The sequence below is a fragment of the Pocillopora damicornis genome, chromosome 3 (genome assembly GCF_964200805.1).
Source record: "Pocillopora damicornis chromosome 3, jaPocDami1.2, whole genome shotgun sequence".
Taxonomy (NCBI): Eukaryota; Metazoa; Cnidaria; class Anthozoa; order Scleractinia; family Pocilloporidae; genus Pocillopora; species Pocillopora damicornis.
This window is the reverse complement of record NC_142672.1, coordinates 4,934,328-4,951,329: the sequence shown is the minus strand read 5'-3', so window position 1 is coordinate 4,951,329 and position 17,002 is coordinate 4,934,328. Positions and strand designations below refer to the sequence as shown.

The 17,002-nt window shown below is 36.8% G+C and overlaps 2 protein-coding genes across 2 annotated transcripts; both read left to right on the top strand.

Annotated features, from left to right (window-relative positions):
- The first annotated feature begins 7 nt into the window (after nucleotides 1–7).
- Nucleotides 8–5,688, top strand: LOC113665929 (uncharacterized). The gene is made up of 5 exons (XM_027181664.2): nucleotides 8–401; nucleotides 650–838; nucleotides 3,075–3,218; nucleotides 4,073–4,266; nucleotides 4,873–5,688. Exons 1-5 carry the CDS (start codon nucleotides 212–214, stop codon nucleotides 5,008–5,010), a joined length of 855 nt encoding a protein of 284 aa, XP_027037465.2. The 5' UTR covers nucleotides 8–211; the 3' UTR covers nucleotides 5,011–5,688.
- An 85-nt stretch (nucleotides 5,689–5,773) lies between these two features.
- On the top strand, nucleotides 5,774–16,674 carry LOC113665928 (DNA replication licensing factor mcm4-A). Its single transcript, XM_089199807.1, has 21 exons — nucleotides 5,774–5,907; nucleotides 6,570–6,876; nucleotides 7,492–7,573; nucleotides 7,669–7,875; nucleotides 8,291–8,470; nucleotides 8,714–8,768; nucleotides 8,888–8,959; nucleotides 9,243–9,413; nucleotides 10,023–10,107; nucleotides 10,714–10,860; nucleotides 11,181–11,269; nucleotides 11,397–11,499; nucleotides 11,817–11,877; nucleotides 12,187–12,302; nucleotides 12,738–12,831; nucleotides 13,122–13,276; nucleotides 13,926–14,043; nucleotides 14,311–14,410; nucleotides 14,852–14,993; nucleotides 15,152–15,362; nucleotides 16,262–16,674. Exons 1-21 carry the CDS (start codon nucleotides 5,853–5,855, stop codon nucleotides 16,355–16,357), a joined length of 2,646 nt encoding a protein of 881 aa, XP_089055933.1. The 5' UTR covers nucleotides 5,774–5,852; the 3' UTR covers nucleotides 16,358–16,674.
- The last annotated feature ends 328 nt before the right edge of the window (nucleotides 16,675–17,002 follow it).

Here is a 17,002-nt window from a genome sequence, read left to right as displayed (position 1 = left end):
AATAGATCGGGGAATTTAGATCAGGGCAAGTTCAAACAAGCAGAGCGTCCCTCGAAGACTTCGTGACAAAAAATTTCCCTCGCGGGAATAATCCATTACAAATAACCAATCAGAGACAATTATCAATTATAGAAAACCAATCAACAACAGAATGTTTTTTCCAGCCATAACGCGCTAGGAATCAAAGTGAATTTTATTCAACAAGAGAGTAATGCAGACTGTGATGGCCTCGAGAAATGCAGTCGAGAATTTTTTGGAGAAAATTGGCCTTGAAAGATACGGAACAAGATTTTTAACTCAAGGTTATGATAGGATCATTGACTTATGTATACTCGACGAAGAAGACTTGGATTCTCTGAGTATACGAGAACGAGACGATAGGTTCAAGATCTTAGACGCCGGTAAGTACATTTCTCCATATTTTTTGTTTACCCTACGTGATGTTAGAGCACCGTGAGATCGGATTCGTGCCACTCGTCCAATTTAGTTTCCGATTTATTCCTTTTTTGAGACGGATGAGAATCTATCTTAGAAGATAAGCTATCTATTGTTTCAAGTCACCAATTTCACAATTGTTTCCGTTTTAATGACAAACTTTTTTCTCTATTATCTTTTAACTCACAATGCATATATATTTTCCAATCTCCAGCTTCTCTCATAGATGTCGCAGACTGGTTACAACATCTTGATTTAGATCATGAAAGTTGTTACATGGAGAGGTTGAGAGCTGAGGGAATCATCACCATTAGGGATGTAAAATCCAGGGAATGGAGTGACGAGCTCTTAGACTCATTAGAGATCATGATCCCAGGGCACAGAAAAAGGGTTAAAAGTGCAGGTAGGAACTTTGAACTAGCTCACTCTTGAACAGATTTATATCACTAAAATGAAGATCGAAATTATATTTGTTTGCTTATAGTGGATTGGAGGTGAAACGTTAGCAATGCCTGATCACTTTCGATCTGAATATAATCCTGTTTTTAGTTCATTGACGCAGACGACCTTCCTCGTCGAGAAAATAACTAATTAGCTGGCACTTAAAGAGCGAGCTACATTTTTCTTACTTTTTTCTATGGACGATTTGTTTATTATTCGGCAGGAACATTTCCACCTATAGAAGCAGTTTCATTTGAAGGGATATTACCCCGCTAAACGCTTGATCGGTAACGTTTTTACTTTTCCACAAAATGGCTTGAAGGGGGACTCCCCTTAAAGGGCCCTTTCGTTTTTTTTTTTTTTTTAAGAGCATTAACTGCATTCGTCGTTGAAAAACGTCGAGGTTGCAGATAAATTTCAAAAGAGATCATTTCAACGCAAGAAATCGCGAGGTGTTCCTATATCCTATGTCAAACCTATCGTTGTTGCAGCAGTTCCAAGAGTGGTATGTTAAGATATTCCAATAAAAAAGATCGTGCTACATTGCCAAATTATATTTCGAACGTCGGGTTAAACATCTGAAATAATACCTTCATGGATTGAAAAGAGATAACGTTTTAAAAGTCCAACTGCAAAAGATTTATTGATTTGTGATTTCATACGGGACTGAAGAGTGTCTCTTTGGCGCCGCTGTCGTTGGATCAATCCTGAAGAGCCCGGTTTTTTTTCTCTGAAAACTTTGTATTTTTTGGATCAACCGGGGTTCTAATTAGAATTTAATAAGTGAAGGAACCGTGTTTCGTTTGTAAGGGGCAATTAAACAGCACAGTAACTTATAAAAATGAACAGCTCGGTCGCGAACAAATACCGCTATGGAACCGTTAATTTTTGTGATCAGAGTTTAGTACCTCCAAACTGAAAATCAGCCAACAGTTTTCTTATCATCTGTTTTGCAGTATTGCTGCTAATCCTGGTTTTTTCTCTTCGTCTCACTAAATACGGATAAGCATAAAGTTTGTTAGTCTAAGGGCTGTGTTACGTTCAAAATCTGTGCGCGCAAATTTTCAGTTGAGGAAAGGGATCATGAAGGCACATTATTTTTCTAGATGCCAGATTTGATGTTTCGTTTTGGGCATTATTAGATGGCTTGCTATGGCAAAGCTCTGAGCCGTTTTCTTTCAATTTCTTTTATATCTTCATTCTACGAAAAGTTTATTTAATAAACGTAAATGAAGTCTATCTTGAAAGGGGATGTAGGAGTGTATTGAACTCGAGACGAATCGCCCTCTCACAGACCTCTCATATAATGGTTTAGAAAAGCCAGTGTTATGTTTGTTGGAATCTTTCATCAGAATGCTAGGGGTATTTCCACAATATGCCACACAGTCTTTCGGTTTTATCGATTCATAGTGCCCCAAAAGTCTTCAGCGCGTCAAAGAATAAACTTGTAATTTTCGATAGTACTCTACAGACCTAAAAATATGACTCTAAGCTGACGTGTATTTTGTAACTAATCCGTTCCACCGTTTGAATTCTATGTCTGTAAAATCAGTCACCGGTGATCCAAAATATTTTCCTTTTTTTCTAAGAACTTTATATTCCCGTAATATCGGTGTGTTATGTGGAAAAGTGGGATATTTTTGCGTTACCAAATTTTCTTTACCAAAACTTCTAGTCATCCATGTTAGCTGGCATTGTGCAATTGCATTTCCAAGTGTGGGCAACTTTTATTTTAGTTCTCGTCAAGACCATACAGTTTACAGTCGGCAAACTGTAGACTATAGAAAAATCATAGTGAACTCAATAAAGAGAATACAATCAATTAAATAATATAAGCTCTATAACATGTATTAGTTTTACCTACCAATGCGATGTAATTTTAGTTTTGTGAGCTCCTCTTCCTGTTGGTCAAAAATTAAAAGAACTTGGTCATGATTATCTGAGCTGATTTCAAAGTTTTTGGATTATTAAGGGGAGTCATTGGGACTTGTCATTGATTGACACAATAGTTTGAAGGAGCAGGGAAAAGCCAAAAGGCCAAGTATTAACCAAAGGAATTGGCTTAAGATAGAGGAGATTAAGACAGAATACAAATGGAAAGCATATGAGGTCAAATTTTCATTATGAACAAGATGCCTTGTTAAGAGGCTCATTCGCTTCTACGATCACGTTTTTTCTTTTTACCTCTTATCCACCAGCAACCTTCCTCAAGTGGCATTCAGCAAAGGAACCTGATACTAGAGTGGTTGTCCTGGGTTACTGGGGACAGCCACCAGGCCTTAAAGACAATCCACACCCTTTTCTGTGTGTGCAAGGACACCTTAAATCTGACACTGGAGAAGGTATGTATGCAGGTGTATCAGTGATGATGCAATACATAGACCTATTTGTGTAGTTATTGGAGTTTCTTTTCTTTGCTTCAAACTGCTTAGCCTAGCTTCAAATTTTCCAAACTACATGAGCTGCAATCTAATTAGTTAAACTGCTAAGCTTGTTCTGTAATTACTTATTTACTTTTGATTGACTTGGGTTGTAAGTCAATGAGTCTGTTCTCAGGTTGTTAGCCGTTAAGAAGTGGCCATTAAGTATTGAGTTGGTCAGTCCTTCAATTTGCTGGCTAATTAGTTAGCTGGTGTTGTGGTCTTTCAGCTATAGTCAACCTGTCGATAAGTCACAGAGTCACTCAAAAGTCAATTAAGAAATCAATTATTTTTTCAAATAGTATTTTCATACGTCAGTAAATTAGCTTGCCAGTCTTTCAGTTAGCAAACTAGTCTGTAAGTCACTCATTACTCATGCACTGGCAGTAAGTTAGACACAAAGTAACTTGGTCAGTTGGCTAGTTGGTTAGTCAGTCAACACACTGATCTCTCAGCCAGTCAGACTGTATGTCTATTTCGTAGACCATGTATCAGCTTATCAGTCAGATAGATGCTCATTCTATTCGAAAATGGCCAAATTTTAACTGAGGGCTTTCTCAGTGTGCAGTCTGCTCTATCTTAAATTTAGGTAATTTAATTCACAACATTGATAGAAAGAAGAGTATTGTGTATGATCTGTCTACTCTATAGCGCACATTTACACAGCTTTTTTCCTGCCAAATCTGGCAAACAAGACATTTCTGCAATTCTTACGTCTACTGATGAAATACAAATATGTGTCTCCCTAACATTTTTGCTGTGTCCTTTACCTCAAGATGCCCGCTCATCAGAGCTGACCGAGTTCATTGTGGATTCCGGTAGTGATGTTGTAACTGCCGCCGAGAGCCTCATTCAGAGTTTACAGTTAGAATACCTCAGGAACGTCGACAGTAGGGGACCCTACTCGACAGCAAACAAACCTCTTTACAGAGGGATACTTAAGCTTGGGACAGAAGAGTTTGAAGTCGAGGTAGGCGACGAACCTGACAAGAAAGTGTTGTCTTTTTTTTCAGTGTATCAACTTTGAGCCAATACTGGGTCAAGCGGTGCTATTTCCTCACTAACGTAGGTCATGGTATATTTAAGTTGACTGATCTCAGACAACTGAACCTTCCACACTGAACAAAATTGGCTTCATTCAGCCTACGATGTTCTGGGCCAGGCTGTCTATGATTCATCCAAAATCCCTTTATTTTCCTCTATGACGCTGTGGAAATTGGTTCCAATCGGCCTCATCTGAGCGCTTTCTTAGCGCAAAAATTGCCGAGTTTCGTAAGTTTCCGACTTGGCGTATGTTCTCCTGTCCTTTTATCTCGATCATTGACAGAAATGCTTCAAACGAATCGTTACACTCAGACTTAGGAACAAGGAAACGCTCTTAGTCTTAGTTCGCATTTCGAACATCTATAAAACGGAAGAATTTCCCTTTTCAATCCTCTCTTATTCTTTATTTTTTTCTTAATTTACATCGTTTTGTAGGAAACATTTAACGCGGTTATACTTATCAGAGGAATACATATTGTTAAGTTGTAAATTCTCATTTTCTTATTTTGTTGCTGTATTTCATGGCGATAAGGTCATACCAGAACAAGTTACGAGTGTTGGGCATGTTGTTATGCGGAAATTTAAGCACCTCATCGATGGCAAGTTTCATTACTGGCTCAAGGACGACAAACTGGACGAGACCCAACCACCCCACGAGGAGCCTGAATAAATTTGTGAATTTTTAAAAAATTAGTGAACCAATTCCATCATGGGAATTACGAATCAAATGTATATGGATATTTTTTAGAAGAATGCAGATTAATTTTTATTTCCAAATGTATTTAAGACACATTTCAAATAATGGCAATTTGTTTGTTAGGTTGTTTGTTTGTTTGTTTTTAAACCCTTTCTCTAGGATCTCATCAGTAATTCTTTTTACTGTCTGCCATACAATTCCAATCATGTTAGTTTGGAGAATTTGGTAAGGGATCAATTAATGATCCCTAATCGATATGTTTCTTTATTCTCAACACTAGTCTGCTTGATACTGTTTTGATAACACGAGGAGAAATTCTGTCTTGGTCACTTATGGGAGTTAAAGGGTTAAGGGTACACATAGATCTTCCAGGTTTTTGGAAATCGGTAACATAAAATGGAAGAAAATATAGAAGAAACTTCATTGAATCAGCTGATAGTCGCATGTATGTCAGCCAAAAAAAAAAGCTTAATTTGTTTCGTTGGGATCCTCTTGGAAAAGGTCAGGTGACAAATGACCAAAGATAAAGAAATATTTGAATTTTGAAAGAGATGTTATATTAATATCATTTATTAAGAGGGGATTTAGAGTTCCCTCATGTATTTTATAAATTGTTTTATTTATACGATCAATAAAATTTTAAAGTTTAAAGTGGTCTTGTTGTCCTTGTCTGGGAGCGATTATTCCGTGGTAGTGATCGAGAATGTACTCTTGTCAACATCCAGAATTCCCTGCGCGCATTTTGGTCACCTGATATATTTCCCGCGCTTTTTCACACGTGAGTCTGTTGTTCGTGTTGGAAGAAGAGAATCAAAATGTCTGCACCTTCTACACCGAGAGGAAGAAAGCGCTCTAGAGGAAGCCCTCCGCGTGAGTATATCCTTATTAATGCTATTATTATTTCCTTTGTTGATTTCTCTGCCCTGATTTTACATCATGCTTTCTCTCATTCAATTTTTACTTCGAAAAAGTGTCGATCTGTTTTGCACTCGGGTCCATCGAAGTTACTTTGACCGATGTCAACCTCTTGGAACTTTGCTCGTCAATATGTGGATAAATTTGATTACCTTCTCATCTGGAATGAATACCTGAAAAAAAAGAAACTCATTGACGTAGGTTGATCATGCATCAGGGAAGGATGAGAGAAATATGTAACCTTTTTTGCACATTTATGCCGAGCTCCGATGGATAAATGTTTTACGATTTTGTCAGTTTATTTTTCTAACCCATTATTCGGCACATGCTGGTGTCAATAGCCATTTTTTTTCTCGCTAAGTTTTATTAACGTATTATCTCGGAACCGAATCGTAAGAAGTGGTTCCTGATGCCTTGCATTGGTCATTTCCTTCTCACCACGCCGCCAGCAATCGGCACAATTCAAGCTCGCTCTGTATTAATTACTAAGGCTTTTACTAAGACCCATGAAAGTCAACCGAGTGCTTGTTGATGCGAGAGCAGTATTCCATCAAGAAAGGATAAACTGAGAAAGTTTAATCCCTCAGTTTTGATGTCGTAATTTTCTGTTCATGTAGCATCTGATGCTTCTACAACCAGTACGCGTAGTACTCGCAGCAACCGCAGGGGCTCAAGGGCAACATCTCCAACAGCTGCTCCTGCAGTGTCACCCCCATCTCAACGACGACGAGTAGATGAACCGTCATCCCCTCTCCCATTAGCACCTACCTCACCATCTGAGGGGCAGCCTGATCCTGATCAATCTGGACTGTTCTCATCACCTCAAACCAGAGGAGGGCTGGAGACAAGTGAAATTGACCTTAGTTCACCTCTTAACTATGCTACACCAAGTTCAAGAGCTGGTGGTACCCCAGCTGGTAGTCTGTATCCTCTAATAGAAGTATTTGCATTTGTGTTTAAAATTTGCATGATCATGCCGTGTGGTTTTTAACAGAAATAACTAAAAGAAGTTGAATAAGGGGAATGGGATCTGATGAATTTTTGCTTAGGATACTTAGCTTGAATTGTAAAACAAAATTGCACCAGTGTATCAATTATTGGAAGTAACATATTTTATAATACCAAGCCTCCTGGTAGAATATAGAATTTGAAGAAGGGCACATTATGTAGGAAAAATGGAAGAACATTTGGTAAATTGTTAAAAATTTTTCATAAGATGATTAAACAGAAACTGTAATTATTAGGACTTTTTAAATTAGCTACTTTTTGTTTAAAAGCTTGTTAGCTTTTAGTCAACATTTGAGAATATAGTTTTGTCCAAATTCTGTGCTTTTCCAAATGAATTTGAGAATTCCTTGTGAGCCTATTATTTGCTGTGATTCAAGGTCAATTTAGCAATATTGTATGCTAGCACAATGCCAGTAATCGTGAACAACAGGCTGACCAACAGCCCAAGTATGCAGCTGCAGAGAATAATCTGAGTTTGATTGAACCTACATGAAACCATTGATAGTCTCAGTTTCCTTAACTAAAGATCAGAGCTGGTACACCAATCCGACATCGTAGTGATATTCACAGTGACAGGCGATTGCGTCAAGTTAATCTGGGAGAAAATCAACCAGTAAGTAACTTACACCAATTTTATAGGTTGAGATATGCATTCTTGTTCCCTTTTTCTAGGGTTCAAATAAAATAAAATTTTTTTTTGTCTCTTAGCCGTCTGACACCACTGATCAGCCAACTGGACCTACTAGTGATGTTGCCACAGCTCCTGCATTGGTCATCTGGGGAACAGATGTTGTTGTGAGTGACACTAAGGAGAAATTCAGAAAATTTGTCTGTGACTTTGTTGACGAAGATGCTGAGGATATGGGCGAGGGATTTGATCCCCTTTTGCCAGTCTACTTGCAACGCCTTGATGAGGTAATTACTATTGTTATGGCCTTGTGAACTGTTGTTTTTTCTTAAAGCTCCACTAAAATGGTGATGTGGATCTCCTTTTTATATCTGTGACAAATAGATTATTTGATGAGTCATCTTGAAATATTTGGAATCTGGACCTTCTCATTTGTTTCCTGGACCTTCTCATTTGTTTCTTAACATGCAAACACAAGGGTCAACAAAAAGACCTGTATTGTTACCTGAAACTGAAGCCCTGAAGAACTTCATATTATGAAAAAACAAAAACATCTGCAACTAGTCTTCTCATACACTATTATGTTGTTAGATTACAGTACATTTACAATGGTACCTTGATAAAATCTAGGCTCTCTACATATTTCATTTAGTTTGAAAACCGTTGATTAGCACTGTCTAACATAAAATATTTTTCATGCAGATCCACGTATTGGAGACACCTTTCTTGAACATTGATTGTGGTCATCTGAAGACATTTGATGCTGATTTATACAGGCAATTGATCTGTTATCCGCAAGAAGTGATTCCTACCTTTGATATGGCTGTGAATGAGGTGTTCTTTGAAAAATACCCTGATGCCCAGTTGCAACATCAAATCCAGGTGAATTAATATTTAAAATGCAAATGGAATTTGTTATAAGAGTAAGAAAGATGGAAAGTTATAGTTTACAGTGGACAAAGAAAAAATTCTGAGTCCCCATGAGGACTCAGAATTTTTTCTTCATCCTGCACCTCTGACAAGACAAAACAAATCTTTAACTATGAATTCGTTATTATCATAATATTTTTTCGATGTTGATGACCATCACATTTAAAGATTAATTCATTTAATTTTCATTTTTAGGTCAGAACTTTTAATGTTGACAAAACCAAGAATATGAGGTCACTTAACCCTGAAGGTAAAAGGAAACATTGATTTGGAGTATTTTATGTATATATCTTTAAATCAATACATATTAATTAGTTTTATATTGCATTGTGTTAATTTTTTATAAATATTAATTCTTTTTTCATGTAGACATTGATACACTGATTACAATCAGTGGAATGGTGATAAGGACATCTCAGGTGATACCAGAGATGAGGGAAGGTGAGAAAGACTCGAAATTTTCGCACAAAGATGAAACTTTTTATTTCCTAATTTCTTTCTTGTCCTCTGTGTCAGCTTACCAACTTTTTCCTGTTGCACCACCCATGAACAACATGGTGGGAAAAGAAAACTTGAATTAAATTGAATTCCTCTGGTAGAATCCAATTGGAGGTTCTTGAGTCCAAGATCTCCTCAAAAGCTACTTCATAACCTCCATGTATCTTGATTAAGACATTGCAGAAGAGTTCTTTGTTAACTCTTCACTTTGTTTTCTGATCCTCAGCTTTCTTCCAGTGTTATGTTTGCCATGCATCAGTATCAGTGGAAATTGATCGAGGTCGCATTGCTGAACCTGCCCTATGTCGTAATTGTAACACAAACCACAGTATGGTCCTGATTCATAACAGATCACAGTATACTGACAAACAAATCACCAAGCTACAGGAATCCCCTGGTAAAAAAAAACATTTACTTTTTGTTTAAGTAAATTAAGGCTCCTTGATTTATTTGTCTGTAATTGTACATATGTGAAGAAATCATATTTTAGCTTTATCTATAGCATTATCCAGCCTTTGATCCACCGGGGGGATGATTCAGGGTTTCAGAATGTTTCGAAGAAGGCATCAGACTCTGCAAATGTAGGTGATTGTGAAAAGTTCATCAACCCTTTAACTCCCAGATCAAATTTGTTATTCTCCTTACTGTCAACCAAATAATTCTTGTAATGTTAGTTCAGAGAATCAAGTATTGGATTAACTAATTATCCCCAAATTGATATTTTTCTCCATTCTCATCACTTATCTGGTTGATATTGTAAGGAGAAATTCTGTCTTGGTCACTCATGGGAGTTATAGGGTCTAGGATCAGAAGAAAATTATATTGACCAGAGTAACTGGCAACATGTTATCAAGTACCCAGCAGAACTCTGGTGATAGCCAGCTTGTTTTAAAACCCTTGCTGATTGTTAAGACCATTTACAAGGACTTGATCACCATTGCCATCTCAATTTCTTGCCCTAGGTTACAAATTTGTTCTAAACCCTGCCACAATTTTTCTTTCTCAGATGACATGCCCCCAGGACAGACTCCACACACTATCATGTTATTCTCCCACAATGACCTGGTGGATGCAGTACAGCCTGGAGACAGGTACATTGTAAAGGAGCAATTAAGTCAGTATGCACAGATTCTTAAAGACAGCCATGTCACAGTATCTCTTGTCATTTTCTGCCCAGAAAATAATTACCCCTAACTTAAAAGAAATCCTGAAGTACTTGTTTGGTAAGGTAGAAATACACAGTCTTGAATGACTTCAGACTGAGTGTTTTAAATTGATAAAAAGTGGTAAGTTTCTGAAGAAATTGTGGTGCTGCATTGTTGGGAAGAGGGGGGGGGGTTGATAATGTAAATTGGCAGTTGTAGAGAGCACATGAAGTTTTGAATGTTAACCCTTTGACAGATCAGAGCCTTCTTTTCACTCTGATGAAGGGCTAATGCTTGAAATGTCAGCTTTAGAAACTCTTGGTGAATGTTTTAAAGGTGCACCAACAATAAAGAAACCTCTATACAAGTATGCCTTGAAATATTGATGTTTTGGTTTACAGCTACAGTTTGAAGTCATTCTTTTAGTTAGTAAATTCACAAGCATGAAGGTAGTGACACGAGGAAATTATTTTGCATGCTTGACAATCTTTCAGTGAATATATTTTTGTTGCACAATTCTCATGCTTTACCATTGGTCTACATTCGTATTAGGGTCACAGTGACAGGAATTTACAGAGCCACCCCTATGCGTGTAAATCCACGTCAAAGAAATGTGAAAGCTGTTTACAAGACATACATTGATGTGATCCATTTCAAGAAAACAGACAAGAAAAGGCTTTATTCTAAAGACCCTGATGGGTAGGAACTGGTTTAATATGAAAATTATATATCTCACCCTTTAACCGTTTAACACTCAGAAGTGATTATAGTGTAATTTCTCCCTACCATATCCATAAATTATCTTGTAAACAGGTAATAAAAACACTCAAACTTATCAAGTACAAGTTGTTATCTTGATCTAATGCCAATTTTTCATTAATAAGTTACAAGGAAATGCGTAGCAGCTAGAAGGGAGAATTAACAATCAGATCTTGGGAGTTAGAGGGTTAAGGGTGTCTTGGTTTGAATCTTCTTCCCTTGCCTTCTCTTATGTTGGTTGTTGTTGGATTGTATTTCAGAGTTGTTACATTTTCACAAGAGAGAGTAGAGCAATTACAGCAGTTGTCCAAACAACCTGATATTTATGAGAGACTTGCCAAGGCCCTTGGTTAGTAACAACAGAGTTTATCACTTCTGTCTGATTTTCTTTCCATGTGATGTTGACGAGATGAACATTCATTACATACTCTAATAACACAATGAAACTAATTAATTTTCTAATTTTAATTTTGTAGCCCCAAGCATTTATGAAAATGAAGATATCAAAAAGGGAATTCTCTGTCAGTTGTTTGGAGGAGCAAACAAAGATTTTGCTGACACTGGGAGAGGAAAGTTCAGGTTAGTTCATAGCTTTACCTTGATCTTGCACATTTTGATTCTTCAATAACAAAATTACTTTAAGCAGTTTCAGCAGCACAAAGCAGCAAGTAGTATGACCATTGCCCCTCCTCCCTGGACCAGGTACTATTCCTTTGTAGTGCTACTCACCATTATATATTCTTTTGACTCTTTGGGTCAAGAGAGCCACCATGAGAATGAAATGTTTTTTGTCCTGGTTAGGGGTTGGGCCCAGTCCTTACATTTTCTAGTGCACTGTATCAGGCCACTTCAACCACCATTTCCAACTGTATGTCTATCTACTTGTGTAATTCTAGATCAGAGGTCAACATTCTCCTTTGTGGTGATCCTGGAACAAGCAAGTCTCAGTTGTTACAGGTTGGTATTGAATGGAAAGCTCATTCAGAAGGACAAAATTTTAGATCTTTCTTGATTGGCTATTGTTCAACTCTGGCTTATTCCAGAAGATGTAACACAAACTTACATTTACACTTGCCCTGTGCAATTGGAACTGCTGGTTCTCTAGAGGACTGTTGTTTGCCTTTATGATATAAGAAAACATAACTGTCTCTAAGTTACAGGCACTGATGGTGTGGAAATCATTTTAAATAGACTGCTGATGAAGGATGTTAAAAGGAAGTAGTTAAAAGGAACAGTGAACAAAACATTTTCATTTTGTGTTTACAGTATGTGCATAACCTTGTTCCTCGTGGTCAGTACACTTCTGGGAAGGGTTCTTCAGCTGTGGGTTTGACTGCGTATGTCACTAGAGACCCAGAGACAAGACAACTGGTACTACAGACGTACGTGCATCAAGTCAAATTGCTTTTTATCTTATTGCACTTTATTTTACAAGGAAATGGGAATTCCTTGTTTGCCAGGCTGACTCTTTTAAACCTAAGAGTGACCAGTATCTAATCTCTCCTTACAGTAATATTGCTTTATCATTCACTAAGACCGTGAAAATAAAGGAAATGATCATAATTGTTTTAATAAATTCTCCTTGTCAGTACCGAAGGAAATTTTTACAAAAGAGTATGGAGCATATGAATACTAATTTTGGGTTTTAAAGGGTAAGGGGCCATTTGAAAGTTGTTTCAAATTATTGCTGCTGTTTTTGGTCAAGAGTGAATGATTTTGCAGCAGCAGGAAATTTTTTTGTCGTGCTATTGTTGTTGCATTTAATGGAATTGATTAAACTTGCTGCTCAGTTAGAGTGACCGTCTTTTTATTTCTAGGGGTGCTCTAGTGTTGAGTGACAACGGCATCTGCTGTATTGATGAGTTTGACAAGATGAATGACAGCACCAGAGCTGTCCTTCATGAAGTCATGGTAAGAGGTTAACAGTGATTTTATAGAAATAAAGTTAAACTAGAGAAACCATACTCCGACTTTACTTTCAAGTTGCTGCAGACTACTTATTTTTATGTAGTGAAATTGAATGGAGGGTGAAGATGATGATTTTGACCCAGGTATACACCAGAAAAAATTGTAATATATCTAATTGTACTTATGTACATTTGAATGTGTAATTAAAGGAATTGGAGTGGAAATTAACTTGTTCATTTTCTTGAAGTTGTAATGAAAAACTAAAAGCTTCAACTCTGATCCATTTCTTTAAGGAACAACAAACTTTGTCAATAGCTAAGGCTGGCATCATATGTCAGTTGAATGCGAGGACATCAATCCTGGCTGCTGCTAATCCAGTTAAATCACAGTGGGATCCCAAGATGACAACAGTTGAAAACATTCAGCTGCCTCATACTCTCCTGTCAAGGTAGGACAGCTATCAAAAGGCTTGGAACCTGTATAAAGCTGCAGATTGCAGATATGTTACAAATTTTAAATCTTACCCTCAATATGCATGCTTTCAAACTTGTGGATTATGTGGTGACAGAACATCCACAACCACCACAAGAGGGGTCATCAGAAATTCTAAGGGAGGAGGGGTACTTTCCTTTGACCCCTTAGAGTGACTAACATATAATTTCTCCTCACAATGTCAGCCCTGAATCACAAATGAAAGTCAAAAGAATAAAGGAAATGATCACCAACTAAAAAGGGTCTTGATTGTTAAAAAATTTCTCCTTGGTATCATCCTAGAAAATGTATTGAAAACAGTATGGAGAATATCAATTCTAATGTTTGGGTGGAAAGGATTAAGGAAGATGATTATGAGACAATTTGTGGTAGTATTACTGGTACATAAGAAGAGATTTTGAAAACAAAGTAATCTGCAATTCAACACTGACCTATGCTGACAACAATTGGATGATTGTTTTGGTGATTTTTTGATAAGATGAATAATGCTAAGAACAAGCAACAGTCAAATTTTATTATTTTAATTTTGTCTACTAAGTAAATTAAGAAAAGTTTTAGTAAAATATAGTTTTAAAACATAATAATTTTAATTTTTTTATCAATAGATTTGATCTGATCTTCCTGATGCTTGATCCTCAAGATGAGTTGTATGATCGTCGACTGGCCACTCACCTGGTGTCCCTGTACCATCAGACACAGGAGGAGGAGGAGGAAGAATACCTTGTAAGCTGGATTGAAATAAACTTATAAGAGTTGTCTCCCTTATTGTTTTCTCCAATGTATATTATGAAAAATGTGGATACCTTCAACAGCCTCTACAAGTTATGTGTATACAATATAATGAAATTTGGTCAGAATTTGTTGATTAATTTATCAGCTTAATGGACAAGTCAATATAGTAATTCTTGTATTGCTTGTAAAATTCATCTTGCAAAACATTTTCATTATTTCAACTATTGAAAATTTTTTTTCTTTTATTCTGCAATATAGGACATGAGTATACTTAAAGACTACATAGCATATGCTCGCTCCTATGTGAATCCCAAACTGAGTGAGGAAGCAGCTCAATACCTCATCCAGGCTTATGTGGGTGAGGAACTTTGGTTAATAACCCTGTAGTTCTTGTAGCAGAAGAATTTAGTCTTTCTTTGCTAGCTCAAGGTGTCTGATATACTGCTAAAATATTATCTTGTTCTTTAGGTAAAAATGTTCCAAATTCTTACTCATTCTTTGACTCTTTCATTCATTCATTTTCTTCCTTTCTTTTCCCCTCCATTTACTAATTCAGTTCTTTCTTCCTTTCCTTCTTTCCTTGACCCCTCCCCTCTCAAAAGTTGGCATTTTGATATGCTTTGCTTTTGGTTTTTGTTTTGGTTTTTCACAACATTGAGTCAAGAAGCATTTTAATCAACCAATCAGAAAATATCCTTTTAAAAATATCCAGCAAACAGGCAACCATAGCAACAGTAGCAAAACAGGAGGATTCTAACAGTCAAACATGCTTTTTTTTGTTGGGTTTTTGTTTTGACAGAGATGCGTCAGGTTGGTAGCAGTCGTGGTGCAGTAACTGCTTATCCTCGTCAGCTGGAGTCACTGATTCGCCTTGCTGAAGCTCACGCCAGGATGAGGCTTTCATCCAAAGTTGAAAATGTTGATGTGGAAGAAGCCAGAAGGTACTTTTTGAGCAGGAAAAAAAGTTGTTAACAACCCATCTGTAGGATCAGTCTTAAATGTCTAAGATACCAACATAAACATATTTTACTCTGATTTTGAAGGGAAAAAAGTTTGCTTAATGGAAGACAATTCTAAATCTTGATATTGTTTTCCTCAGACTGCACCGTGAAGCTTTGAAACAGTCTGCCACTGACCCCAAGACAGGGCTGATAGATGTCAACATTCTTACAACTGGCTTGAGTGTGTCTGACAGGAAACGACGCCTTGAAATTGCAAAGGCTCTGAAAGAATTGTTACAGAGCAAAGGCAAAACACCCACCGTCAAATATCAGCAAACTTACGAGGAGTTGAGGGAAGCTTCTGATTTGGTGAGTGAGGAATTGTGGCCTACTTTGATGTATTTTTACACACTGAAACCCAAAATGAATGAGTATCTACAATACCAAAGAAGTATTTCAGTGAAGCACAATCAAACTATAACAAAACTATTATAAACTCAATATGGTGACCAATTTACATTATCAACTCAGTTGATAAAAACAAATTATCTCGTTATACCACCCACTGGTGCAGTACCACAGAAACTTACTCCCTTCATTATGAAGTGCATTTGTCTGTAGTGATGTTTGAACTCAAGTGGAGGCACCAGACTGCCAAATATGGTTGATGAAAAATTTTCTCAAACCCTTAACTCCTGTGAGTGACAGAATTTCTTCTCACCATATCAAGCAAACTAGTGATTAAAATGAAGAAATTGTCAACAAGGGGATCATTAATTGATCCAATACCAAATTCTTCAAACTAACATGATCATAAAAATGGTTTGACAGGCAGCCAGGAGAATTACTAATAAGAACCCTTTGAAACTGTTTATGTGAAGCCACTAAAGATTGCCATTTTCTCTCTTTGAGAGCTACTTGTATGTTTCATTTGAGATAACTCAAGTGCCACCAAATTTAGATTGCTTTATACTAAGTCTGATTATGCCACAATATTCAGCTCTGAATGAGATCTCTATTGTAAGCTCTTGCAAATACCCCAGTTGTCCAAAGTGCCAAGACTACATCAAGATTTTTGTATGCTAAAATTTTACCTGTTTTAGATTCTCCTTTCTTAAACCTTTTGTATGGTAAGGATGAAATGGCTAATTGTCTCTAATAAATGTAAATGCCATTTTTTTTGCCAAAGGTTTTAACTTGTGTGCCATTATTTAAGTAGGTGCACAAGTCTTAAGTCTTCTAATGTCTACTTTGTATTTAATTTTTAGCCAATATCCCGAGAACAATTTGATGATGCACTGAAGATCTTGCGGGATGAAGATTTCCTAATTGTCACAGGAAGAACTGCCATTCGTTTGATGTAATACAAACTTTTTTATTCCTGTTGGTTTCAAAATGCTTTGAAAACAGAATGTAAATGTGTATATTAAATTTGTTATGCATTGTTTTGTGAAAGAAAACTGCAGGAGTTGCATTGTTTTATATGGCATGCCATAGCATTATGTCACTTGAAAGAACGTATCTCCTGTGAAACTACATGAGGGCTCCTTAAATTGCTGCTTTAACAAACTAATTACTGTATCTAAGCCTCTTGTATGAGGGATATTTAGAAAAGTATTCTCATTGTGAATGTATGTCACTTGTTATTTGAAAGATAAAACCTCCACTTTTCAAACAGGAACGAAATGTTTGTTGTTTGTTTTCTTTCTCTCAGCATACAGATCCATATAATCTAGCATGTCCTATATGATCTCTCTGTAAGCAGCCATTTAATATCTTCCAACTGTTGGGCACTATCTCCTACGACTGACTGAGTTTCAATTCCCTATATAGACTGAAATAAATAGACCACACAATCAGAAGATATTATTTAAAAAGGGTTGGGTAGGACACCACACCTATGTTTACCTTATATCAGCCCTTTTAAAAAGTTACAGGACATTTTGAACATAATTATTGCTGTCCTTTGCTCACCAGTTTGGCCTACTTGAGTCTTTTTGACATATTTG